This window comes from Sceloporus occidentalis, unplaced genomic scaffold (assembly GCF_023333645.1).
Source record: "Sceloporus occidentalis isolate IW3139 unplaced genomic scaffold, rSceOcc1.0.p SCAF_29, whole genome shotgun sequence".
In the NCBI taxonomy this organism is placed as follows: domain Eukaryota; kingdom Metazoa; phylum Chordata; class Lepidosauria; order Squamata; family Phrynosomatidae; genus Sceloporus; species Sceloporus occidentalis.
This window is the reverse complement of record NW_028317009.1, coordinates 2,631,264-2,644,697: the sequence shown is the minus strand read 5'-3', so window position 1 is coordinate 2,644,697 and position 13,434 is coordinate 2,631,264. Positions and strand designations below refer to the sequence as shown.

Below are 13,434 nucleotides of genomic sequence, written 5' to 3'. Positions count from 1 at the left end.
CATGATCTCAATATTTCATTGTTTGTGGTTATGCTCTAACTTTTGGGTCATTCAGAATGAATGTCCCAACATACTTTACGACCCCGGCACAAGGCGGACAGGAGGCATTATCGGTGACTGAATGTTTCTCTATAAAAGGGTATTTATCTCTATCGTCACATCTTGCGATAAAACTCACTGTGCTTTAATTGTAAATATTTAATTTCTAGCCCATACTTAAAGCCTGTAAGGTGCAGAATTGATCCTTATTGCGACGGTCACCCAATGACAAATCAAAATCACAGGAGAGATTGCCATGACGACGAAGTGAACTAACTGATAAAACAGAAAGTGTCCTACCTTTGCGCAGACTCCTCTCTCTCTGATCTCGCTTGGTCAGCGTTACACCGGGACGGGGGCGCTGAAAAGAAACATTAAAAATTCAATTAAGTGCATTCGTTAATTATTAAAAATGAAGATATACAAACGAGAGAATAAGATTAACGCGCGGAAGGACAGAAGGAGAAGTGAATCCTGGTCCTCTGAGCTTACAATCTATTATGGCCACCCACAAACGACAAGTAAGCAACACACACAGGTGAATGGGATCCAAGTATTCATGTCATTACGTGGACCTGTCAGTGTCACTACCTGTGTTTGTGGAGTCGCCGCACAGAGCAGGTTATCCGCAGCCCGAGGAGGAATAACGCGATGAAAACAGACAGGATCTCTGAACGCACGCGGAGTATGAGTGTCGGGTTCTGGACGCTGTCCATGTAATCCAGCCTTTTTTACACATCACGCGTGTGGCACGTACATGGAGTATGTGGTATTCAGTCTTACTGCGCCATTAAACACACTCTCACACACACACGCTGTGTCTCGTTACACACATCTGCTTCACTATTCATGATAAAAGTCTTCTACAATCTATAGCTTTGCAGAAACAGATTCTCAACACGTACTAAAGTAACCAGCAGCTGACATTAAAACACTGACAAATCTAAACATATATATACACATATACACACACACACACACACACACACACACACACACATACATAGATATATATATATATATATATATAGATACACATACATACATATATATATAGATACACATACATACATATATATATATAGATACACATACATACATATATATATATATATAGATACACATACATACATATATGTATATACAGATACACATACATACATATATATATATATAGATACACATACATACATACACATACAGATACACATACATACATATATGTATATATAGATACACATACATACTTACATATACATACATACATATACACACACTTACATACACATACATATATACATACACGTACATACATAGACACACATACATACATAGATACACATACACACGATACATAGATACACATACATACTTACATACACACACATACATACATACATACATAGACACATACATACATACACTGATACACTACAGTCATGTATAAAAGCACAGTCTGTAATGTAAACCATGAGGGCCGTTATGTTTTATTGAGCAATAAATGAGGCGCTTTACATGAAACAGACAATGACACGTTTATACAGGAAAGCCGCCGTATGGGGAGGTCTGGTTGCCATGGCACATGTCAGGCCTAGCGATGCTTAAAGCCACGCGGAGGTAGTAATTCAAGTCACATGAAGCGGTTTTATCCCCAGAATTAAAACCTGCATTCCTATAGCGCTGGCGCTTTATAAGAGTATTTAATTCATGTTACAGGGCTGACAGTATAAGAGATTATTATTTAATTCATGCTGCAGGGCTGGCAGTATATATGGGGATATTCATTCATGCTGCAGGGCTCGCAGTATATAAGAGAGTTTTATGTAATTCATACTGCAGGGCTGGCAGTATATGAGCATGATTTAATTCATGCTGCAAGGCTGGCAGTATATAAGGGTTTATGACTTAATTCATGCTGCAGGGCTGGCAGTATAAGAGTTTAATTCATGCTGCAGGGCTGACAGTATATAAAGGAGTATGATTTAATTCATGCTGCAAAGCTGGCAGTATATAAGGGAGTATTATTTAATTCATACTGCAGGGCTGGCAGTATATAAGGGAGTATGATTTAATTCATGCTGCAGGGCTGGCAGTATATAAGGGAGTATTATTTAATTCATGCTGCAGGGCTGGCAGTATAAGAGTATGACTTAATTCATGCTGCAGGGCTGGCAGTATATAAGGGAGTATGATTTAATTTACCATGCTTGTTTGGCAATATATATATATATATATATATATATATATATATATATATATATATGAGAATATGATTTAATTCATGCTGCAGGGAGAACATACACTTTTAAAGTGACTATATAATGTATATAGTAACAGCTGGGAATACAACCTGAGGCTCAGCGCGCCTGTGGTGTTACTTGGTGAGTTTGCTTCTCTCCCGCTTCCCAGCATGGCACTGACCAGGCTCACCAACAGGGCATCAATGATACCCCGAGGACGCCACACCCCCCAACACAGCCGCAGCCAATCACTAGGCTATGCCTGTTACCGGGGGCCTGAGACAGTCTTTGCTACACGGAGATAATTGTGTTTGGAATTAATAATGCCATTGAACGTTCCATAGTTAAATATATCTTTAGCTTCCAAATTAAATAACTAACAATAGAAATCCTACCGACTGATCAGAAGTCCTACTAATTGATCCGAAATCCTAATAATTCATCAGAAAATCTAATAATTCATCAGAACTCCTGGGTGGGGTCACCAAAAGGGCACCAATGATGCACCAACTAAACCCTGAGGACACCCTATCCTTACCACAGCGACATCCAATCAGGCGGCGCTCAAACATGTGCTTGTCCAATAGGCTGTGCCTGTTACCAGGGGCCTGAGCCAGGCTTTGCTACATGGAGCTACTTGTATTTAGAATTAATAATTTCCATCATTAAATATAGCTTTTTGTTCCAAATTAACATTAGAAATCCTACTGATTGATCAGCAATCCTGTTGACAGGCGCCATTGGCAGTTTCCGTGGGTAGAAATAGCTGTTGTTTCTAAAGTGTTGATTTCAAACTTCACCTGCCTCTCCCTCTGACAACAGCCATATTAGTCGGTATTATCAGCAGAGGCACGCTGCACACATTGGCAAGTTCCATTTCCCCTCCGGCTAATAGGAAATCAGCCAGAGAGAAGTCAAACTTGACCTAACACTGTGGGTCAAAGTAATACGGCAGTCACTTTGGCTTCTAATCACCAAGCACTTCTGCCGTTTTATTTCCACTTATTTCATACTACTTATAATTCTAAGATTTTCTATCTAAGATTTTGTTTTTTAAAGTATTTCCCATCTGTAGAGGTTTTCTCCTTATCTAACACTGCATATATTATCAAGAATGTATGATATTAGTTAAATATACACATATATATGTATACATACATTTACACACACGCATATTATATATATACACACGCATATTATATATACACACACAAACATATATATACACATACACACGCATATTATATATACACATACACACACGCATATTATATATATATATACATATACACACACGCATATTATATATATACACACACGCATATTATATATATACACACACGCATATTATGTATAAACATACATACGCATATATATAGACATATACACACACGCATATTATATATATATATATATTGTAAGCTCGTTTGAGCAGGGCTCTCCTCACCTGTTGTCTCTGTAAGTCAAATTGTTATATTACATACTACTTGTTATGTCCTGTCTACCCATTGTACAGCGCTACGGAATTTGATAGTGCTTTATAAAACAATACACTATAATAATAATAATACATATATATATATATACACACACGCATATATATACATACATATACACACACGCATATATATACATATATGATATATACATACATACACACACACACATATACATATATATATATATATACGTACTCACACACACACATATATATATATATATATATATATATGTAAATACATTCATAATATATAATTTTGATGCAACAGTTTTACTCTTCTAATGAGTCTAATACTCAGTAAGCGTAATTACTTTGTGTGATTATTATTTAAATTATTTAAAAATGTTGCACAAATAAAATATATTTTTATAGATTTTATAACTGAGCAAAATTACCAATTCCTTGCTTTATAATAATAAAAATAGGGTCATTCTCTCTCTCTTTCATTGAACCCAAATACAGACATCTTTCTTGCTTTTACTGAGAATAAAATACATAACGTTTGGTGAAACGAAGAAGAAAAAAAAAAAGGCACAACCTTTAAATTTGGAGTAATTCCTGTATGTGAAATAGACGTTTGAGGGACTCTATTCACAGATCCCAAATGTAATTGCAACTTATTCCGTGGGCTTTCTATGATCGCTGATACTTTGTCCAAATCCTCGCTATCTACTTACCTTTTTGACATTTGAAAAATAGGATTCAACATGAAAATAGTCCCTTTGAAACCAATTTCAATTTTATAGTCAGTCTGAAGGAATGTAAGGGAGATAGAGAGGTGTGAAGGTACAAGGATCCATTAATTGTTAATTCCCATTTTGGCTCAAACCCATTTAGCTGCCTTTAATAAAATAGAAAACTCCGCTATGAACCAATCTGCTTTTAATCGGATGTTAAAATGCTGAAAGAATGCAGGGGTTTTGATAAAAAGCATTTTCTAGCATACAATCACCTCTTTCAGCAATAATGGATCTGGGTTCAAAAACTTTTCGTATTGTGGAATAAAGGGAAAAAACGTCAATTAGAGAGAATAAATTTCACTATTTTTACTAAATTGAATATGCAAGAATGTGTGCAATGTTTTCACTACATCATAGGGGGTGCATACTTCCCAAGTGGCCTGGTTTTTGCAGGACAGTCCTGATCATCTGATCTCCCCTGATTGGACCAGGGAGCTCTAAAAACAATGGAAGTTCCCTACGGTTCCCACATGGCCAGCTGTACACCTGAGCACCACCAGGTGGTTCTTCAGGTAAGGGGGCGGTGGCCATACCTCCATCTCCACCCACTCCCTGCCTCTAGCCACACCCCCGGAAACTGTGTCCTGAATTGGACATCTGTATTGTTGGGGTGTACGGGGGGAATTTAATTCCTGCAGGGGTGATGAAATATGTATAAATTATACTCCTACAATATATCACGCCGTTAGCTTTATATGTATCGTTAAACTTTTTATTCTCTGGTGTTATGATGTAACGCTCTGCATTTATAAACACCCAGTGTCCATACCAGCATCTAAATGAGCTGACCCTGAGACTTTTGAAATATTAACCCTCTAATACTCTGTTGAGTTTCCATGTAGTGACTAGCCACATGAAGCTTCCATGTAGTGACTAGCCATATGTGGCTCTAATATCTGTCCTCGTGGAAACCTTGACATGTCATTATTTAAAGAGTCACCTGCATTCAAGCAGGGATGTCAACCATAACATACTGGTAGCCAAACGCACCAATTGGGAGTTACGGCCACAACAGTGTAGAATAGGAAGGCGTCAGCGCCAGCTCGTGTGACCTCCAGAATCTGCCCCGTCGCACTGAGATTGGGGCAAAAGCCTAAGACCCAGGGGCATACCCTGAGAGTTTTTAGGTACGCCAATAATCACACCCTGACTATACAGACTGCCAGCTCTGTTTTTGCAATAAATGTATTTAATTATTGCCAGTGTCTCCCTGAAGCTTTAGATTGTCAAACAAGTAGACAGCACACTATCTTATTGTACAGCACTGCGGAATAGGGTGGCGCTATATATAAAACAATAAATAATAATATCCAAAGGAGGCGCTCGCCGAATGCTCCAGGCAAAAAGCAACCCAGGGTTAATCTTTCCATCCGTTGTAAAAAGACAGGGCTATACATAGGTTACGAATCTCTCCAAAAATGCACCTCTTCCCCGGGACATATAGCTTAAGCCGGTTTAAAATCTGGAATCATTTGGAGAGAATCTGACAAGCAGCACCAGCAATCCAACGTTTGGGGTGACAAGCATAAGAAAAACATAAAATAACACAATAATCAAATGCGAAAGCACTTCCTCGGTGTCAGATTTTGCATTTCTCGCAGAATTTGAACGCATCATTTCCTCTCCTTAGGAGAGCGACATCACACCGAGCCGCTTCCCTGCTGCAGCTTCAAAACATCTCTCCTGATTAGGTGCAGGTGAGTCCCATTAACTCCGAACGAGGGATCCTGGGTCCAAAACACCTCCTTTTCAGGTTCTCGTAGGGCAAAAGGAATGAAATAACGAAGCAGAACTTGGTTTATCCCGGACCGTTCTTGCTTTATGGATCTTTTATTCTGAAGTAGAATCACGTTACTCTCAAACTAAAGCTGATACATCGTTCACCTCTCACACCGCTACGGGGGGGGGGGGGAATCAATAGCGGGCGACGCGGTCCCCAAGGCCCACCGCCACAACCGTTTTCCAAAAAGTAACATCCTTGATTGCATTTTAAGTTTGATGACATTTAATTGAGGATTTCCCAAAACTTTGGCTACTGAATAACAACCCCTGGATTAACCCTTAAGGATAAGGGCTTTTTTCTCCTTTTTTCAGGGGGTATGCTATTCTGTTTTTCCATTTTTTTTCTTCTTTTACCTTTTAACACATTTCTTTGGGGGTATTTGCAGATCCCAGGGATCTCTCTTGTAACTGGGGATCCCTTCTCATTGTCATAATGAGGCTTCTGGGGTATCATTAAATGTATATCTAAGCTTTTTTTATTATTTTATTTATTTGTTTTGGGTTTTTTTTTACATTTGTTTGAGAAATATACTTGCCAGCAGGTGTTAAGCCACACATTTTTACGACGACTACACTCATAAAGTGCCCGTACCATAATCTTAACGGGTATTTACAGAAGAGCTATCCAGCCGCGGCACATCTTTTGCATTAAATATAGAGTTATTAGTGCCTAAAGTAAATAGTAAACTAAAGCGGAAATACTGAGATCCCAGCTTTATGACAATAATTGAAGAAATTGCACCTGTGGTTACTGATGATTAAAATTCGAGATCGTCCAATAATTTACCCTTCAATGCATTAATTGTTAATCATATGTAAACGTAATATATTCAACTGCAGAGGTGAGGATCCCTTTATTAGTTTAATCTATCTCTTACTAATCACTGGCCCTGAAAAAATACCCCGAACACTAATTATAAAACATTAGATTAGGTTAACCAGATTTGCTCTTTAGTTCTGCATTGTTCTGGAAAATACATACTGCGGGGCTGTATAAAAACTAGTGTTGTAATAATGCATATTTCTGCATGCGTCCAAAGATAAAGAGAATAAAAGTTCCCTGCAGCCCATCAATATGTTCCTATAATTACAAAAGGTTTCTTCATTTACCTCTGTGTAATTAAAGCAAATTACAATGATGCGCGTCGGAATTCCGAATGTCAGTTGCTACCCAGATCACTACAAATGTAGTGCAATACTATTTCCATGATCTAAATAGAATCTATAGGCTTCGGTTTAGAAAAAGCTACATTTTCAGTAACCACAGAATTCCAAAAACATATTGTTTATTCCTCTATGACTAATTTGAGACATCTATTTCATAGTTTCCCTGTACATTAAATGTCTTTAAGAAATTAGTCCAAGAGAAACAATTGATACAGTTTTGTCGTGGATACTGAAAATATAGGTTCTTTATAGGCTTCCAGTTCTATCTAAATCATGGTATTAACTTTGTATCGTGTTTTACTTTAGCTGGGTAAAAGCTGATAGCTGGAATTCTGGCACAAAGTGTTGTTATTTGCTTTAACTACACAAATAAAGAAAATAACAGATTTGCATCTGATATAAATTTGTTTGCAATCCTTTACGTAACCGTATTTGTATACGGTACAAAAAAAAACAAAAAAACAAAACACATAATATAATAAAAAAGACACTGCAAATGGCCTGTTTTCCCAAGGAAACCATGCAAAATACCGTGTTATTCAGAAATGTGATGAAATATTAAATGCTCAGGATGGCATGAACTAAAGGGGCCGACTTCATTTTTCATACTTGTTCAGGTTAATGCAATTGAATAATAGGAATAGAAATAGCAACGAGAAGAAAAAAAAATATATGATTTTACTACCAACCACATAGCTGATAATGTATTCTCTACGGTTCCCTGTATTTGCGGCATTAACATAATTTACAGTAAGTGCTGGCTTTTGACACTGGAGAGAAAACACTTCACATTAATAATATGTATTTATTTGTATTCAACGTGCAACATAGCTGAATGGATGCACTGCTCTATAAATCGAGGTTTTGTTGTATGTAAATATTGATAGCTGTGGACGGCAGAACATAAAGCGGAGGTTTTTTTTTTTTAACCTTTTAGCATTAAAACAAAAAATGGAGTCATCTATACAAAAGAAAAAAAAAACCAGCGTAAACAATCAAACAATAAAGTAACCACAAAACAATAACCTTGGGAACCATCAATAAAATTATATATATATATATATATATATATATATATAATTATAATTAGGTTGCTTATTTTATAGAATGCAAAAATTCAAGAAAGGTACAGTGCTTTTTTCCTTTAAGCCAAATGGTCCCTTGTGGTGATGCCATAATGTATATATAGTGTATAGATCAGCTTATGTGCTCTCCCACTCACTGTGTTCTATGTTTTCTCTGAGATTATATGAGGGACCTGTGTTATATCATTATTATTGTATGCCAGCATCAGACTTCTTAAAAGAAAACTTGTATTCCAAATTGATTGATTTAGCAATGTTATACTTTACTGAGAGGTCGGTAGAGAAGCGGAACTGCCTTCCAGCAGGAGTGTTAGAGGTTTTGCAAATTAAACATGCATGGAGTCTTATCTGCTGTCAAATTCAATGTTTCTAGCAAATCAGTAGTCGATAGGAAGTCCCAGTATACCCCACACTACTAGGGGAACTAAAAAGTCGGTCGGCTCAATATTTCACCAAAAAACATAGTTTTTTAAGAAATAGTTGAAGAGCAAATAACTTACATCACCACAAAATTCAAATAAACTGTAAGCTTGCAAAACCTGGACCTTCCTCTCATTCTGTATCCACGTCTTCATGTGTCAATGTTACTGTCACTTTAAATTGTCCCCTATTGTAACAGAGCTACGGAATCCGCTATATAACCAAATATAATGTGACCATCCTATGTAGATGTTTTTTTTTTATATTTTTATTTACTGGAACAAATTCCTTTTCTCACTCCCTATAGGTTCTTAATAGACTAAAGGAAAAATATTTGTTCCATACGTTTAGCACATTGAGAGATACGCTCGCCAAAGTGATGTGATGCCTGACTGCTCAGTAAATCTTATAAAATATGAATATACTAAAAATCCAAAAAGTAAATTATTAAACATAAACCAGTAGAGACGCCGTGTTATGTTTCCCTCCCCCGACTGTGTCCACATATAACATTATCCAGTGTTTTACATGGTATATACGGAGTAGTGTTCCCCCGGTCTGGGTGATCTGTCTGGATGATCAATTTGCCCTTGAGACACGGTTGAGGATTGATAGCCAATTCTAGCATCCAGACTGCTGCCTCTTCATATCAGAAATCCAGCAGTCGCCTTCCAAAAGCAAGGGTGTACTAAGTAACACATCAAGTTTCTGTACTTTCAGTCTGAAGAGCTATTTGCTGCCTGACTGCACTGCTGAAACATAAAGAGAATGAATTCAAAACCAGAGGATTGTAGTCATTTATAATAAACCTTCGCTATGATCCTGCTTAGGGAGCCAAAAGCTCGTAGCTCTAAAGGTTTCTGCACTGTTGCCAGGGTTCCGGAGTACGAGCGCAGGCTTTACACGACTCCATCCTTCCACATTTCTCTCGTAGACACATTAAGCATATAACCCCGTAATATGATCTGAGTGATGATTCTCATTAAGAATAAAATATTGCTAATTTTGAAGAGTATGTGTGTTGGATAGCTGATTCTAGAATATCTATATTCCCTCTCTCACTGTTCGCTGCATGGGGGACATTAATGGACATTATGCTGGTATAGTTGAGTTCTTCAATTCTAGGCCTTAAATACTCTTAATCACATCACCCACTGGTGGCCTTGGAACATCACATGGAACGTTGCGGTTTGTGACATTACTTAAGCATGGTCCGCAGAACGGATTTGTACTCGTCCAGAAGTAGAGTAGAGTAGATGACCTTGCACCAGCTGATCTAGCTTAACCATCTCAACTCCTAAAACCAAACATCTTTCTCCCCCTGTGTCCCTCACAGCTCTTGATGTCCGAGTATGCAGCTGGGTTCTTACACCATACATCAACGCGCTCACTTATTAAAGCAGTAGAGCCATACCTGGGAACAAGGGAAAAGAAATAATCCTGTTGTAACAAAATGATCACGAGAGGCTCTGTGGCACCTTGGAGAACGTCAAGTAGAAATTATTAGGGCCACCTTTAGTCTGGGGCAAGCGGGAGGGGTGGGGGAATACCCCAGGCTCCACGTAATAGGGCCCTGCGGTGGTGCTGCTTACTGCACCTCTTCCTCGCACTTGTGATCTTTAAGACATGATGTCATATACTGTGCATTCTTGGCAATGCAGAGACCACAAGCACAAGGGAAAGCAGGGTCCCTGCAGATGCCCTTCAAAATGGAACAAAAGTGGCCCTGCAAGCCCCCCTTGCCATGTGCCCCCCTAAGCCTTAGGGCAGCCCTGGCAATGACTTAAGAGGCATGTGGTGGCAACTATGCAGTCGTACTAATGCCAATTAAATATTCATCACTGAATAGTAGCTGTCACTGCATTTACAGCTATACAACAACAAATCTGAAGATTGGAGTCAAAACTATTTAAGTAAATGCATGTACGTTTAAAGATCTAATGCTTCTTCTGTACCTCCAGAAGGTTATACAAGCATTAAAATTTCAGAGACTCCACCATAACGACCAAACCTTTGCCGTGCAGTCAGAATGATTCATATTTGATTGCGTTTGTCCTACAATCCCGGTATCAGATAAGACATTTGTTTCAAACATAATATTATTCTGACAGCATCCTCATCGGTACATTATAAAGGAAGCCAATCTTCTAAAGTACTGTATATCATCCGAGTGTTAAAGCAACGAACCAACTATGATGGAATACACAATTTCATACTTGAGGAGGTGTCTCGGATGTTCATTTCAGATAAGTATATAATTAATGATAATCACTGAAATAACACAACCCTAGAGATGCTTTTATTGACCTCTGAAGGTCAAAATGATTGGTAGACATTATCTGGAATGAACCCATGACCATGACTTGGTAGCTTCTACAAGTCGTTTATCAACCAAATAATACCTTTAATAACTATAGCAATTGAAACTTGTGAGTGTGGAAAGTTTAAATCTATTTGTATTAATAAAATATAATTTATGTGGTCAGAAAGGTCTAGCTGGCGTTTATTAGGAAGCCAAGTGGCTAGATCACAGAATTATTAAATGAGAAAAAAAAGATAACATATGTATAAGTATTGTTAGTCTTGCAATGTGAGTTTTAGAAATTATTGGGGTGGAGAAAACTATTTTGAAAATCATTTGTTTTAGCTTAAAAAATACATCAATTTAGCTTTAACAAAATCCAAAAAATTACTAATCAAAGCAAAGAAATTTAAATGTTTAAATTAAATTTAAAATATTAGCAAGTCGTCGGTCTGAAGCATTTTATTAAACTGTATTCATATTTCAAAAGTTAGAAAAAAAACCCTATAATTCTGGATATAAAAATGTATTGTATGAATTCAAGTTTTTATGCGACTTTTAGTACGGAGATGAATTACTATAATGTCTATTTAACGCAGGGTGATTTTTAGTCAACAGTTTGTACTGATCTGTGCTAGCGATTCAGAATTGTTCAGTTTATTGAATTAATCAAGAAATGATCTTTTTTTTATAAATTATATTATCTCCGTTTTAATAAAATGCACAGCTTGATATCAAAAAGTAAAATTAAAGGTGTGGATTGTACTCCTGGAAAGGAAATGCTGTGAGTAAATCTAACATACACAGGCATTTAAAAAAAAATCTAATTTAAGAGTTAAATGAGTTCTTAATTAAAAAAAAATAGGCAGTAAATTGATGAGAAAAGATGATTATAAGGGGGCACCACATCTAAAGATACGTATGGTTTAAATTAAATATAGCAAGGTGGTGCAGGAGTAACAGAATATAAATGCTAGGGGTGACTTAGGCTAGACTTAGAACATCAGGTCCGGGGGACAGAAAGCCCCTCTGCCGCATAACAGGGAGCCAATCACTCTTTTGAGTGATCTGGCTCCATCTAACACCAAAGTAACAATAGGCCAGTTAAAAGTGAGATAACTGATCTCCGCAGCCGGCCCATTAACAGTACGGAGGACTCTGCTGTGTAGGCATTGAAGCTTCATAGTTAATTTCTGCCTGGCATCACATGTCCTTAAAAGGCAAAGTGCCACGATATGACATCATATCCCGGAGCTGGGAGGGACGGCTGGTGGCGCAGCCCTACGTTATGAGAGAAGGATGAATAGGTATAACTGAAGAAGTAGCGGAGGCCCTCTTTACCTTCTGTATCGTTTCGTATTTGTAAGTGCATTCTAGTTCTGTCAGATCCTTTGAATGCATGGACAGTAAGAAGTACTGCGGAAACTGTTGGTGCTACATAATGATAAGTGCTTACAATGTGATTTTAACACAAAATGATTTATATTACTTACAGGACATCATTTATGAAGGTTATCCCAAGATTTTCCTTTTCTTATTTAATTATTGTTTTGATTTTGTTTTGATATTTGAAAAACGTATTTGCATCTCTTACTATCGCCAGTTGAAATGTTTCATTGAGTCAGTTATCAGTAATTGGATTTGTAACGCTAATATAACAGATCTTAAGTCTCAACAGCTAATCAAGTTGAATTTGTACCGCGTGCCAAGGAATAACTAAATACTTTTCAGTTTTAACCACAATTCATAATGAACAGTTATTAGTAAAAGATCAGAAACATCATCAATGGGAAATAGTCTTATTTATTCCTTGAAGGCCTTTGTCTAAACAGTCCCAGGTGATTATTGCGGGTATTAAAGATTTTTGCAAACTCTGAGTAATGTTGGCTAGTTTCTCCTCTTGATTGGCTGATACATTTTATTAACATATTTGACCATGATAAAGGAAGCATTTGTGTTATATTGATATTTACATTGTCCTGCACTTGACTAAACATGGTTTGCTTTGTCTTCTTCCATAAGGAAACCACAGTCAGATTTCAAGAGTCCCCGTAGCCATCAAAGTCCTCGATGTTAACGATAACGCACCTGAATTTGCTACAGATTATGAAGCCTTTTTGTGTGAAAATGGAAAACCCGGACAGGTAGGAATCGGATA

The 13,434-nt window shown here is 37.3% G+C and overlaps 1 protein-coding gene across 1 annotated transcript in view; it reads left to right on the top strand.

Annotated features, from left to right (window-relative positions):
- LOC149299115 (cadherin-8) overlaps nucleotides 1-13,434 on the top strand; it is a 127,170-nt gene that overhangs the window by 98,815 nt on the left and 14,921 nt on the right. Inside the window, exon 8 of the mRNA XM_089486497.1 lies at nucleotides 13,299-13,420. Coding sequence (XP_089342623.1) covers nucleotides 13,299-13,420 — 122 coding nt within the window. The remainder of the gene's footprint in view (nucleotides 1-13,298; nucleotides 13,421-13,434) is intronic.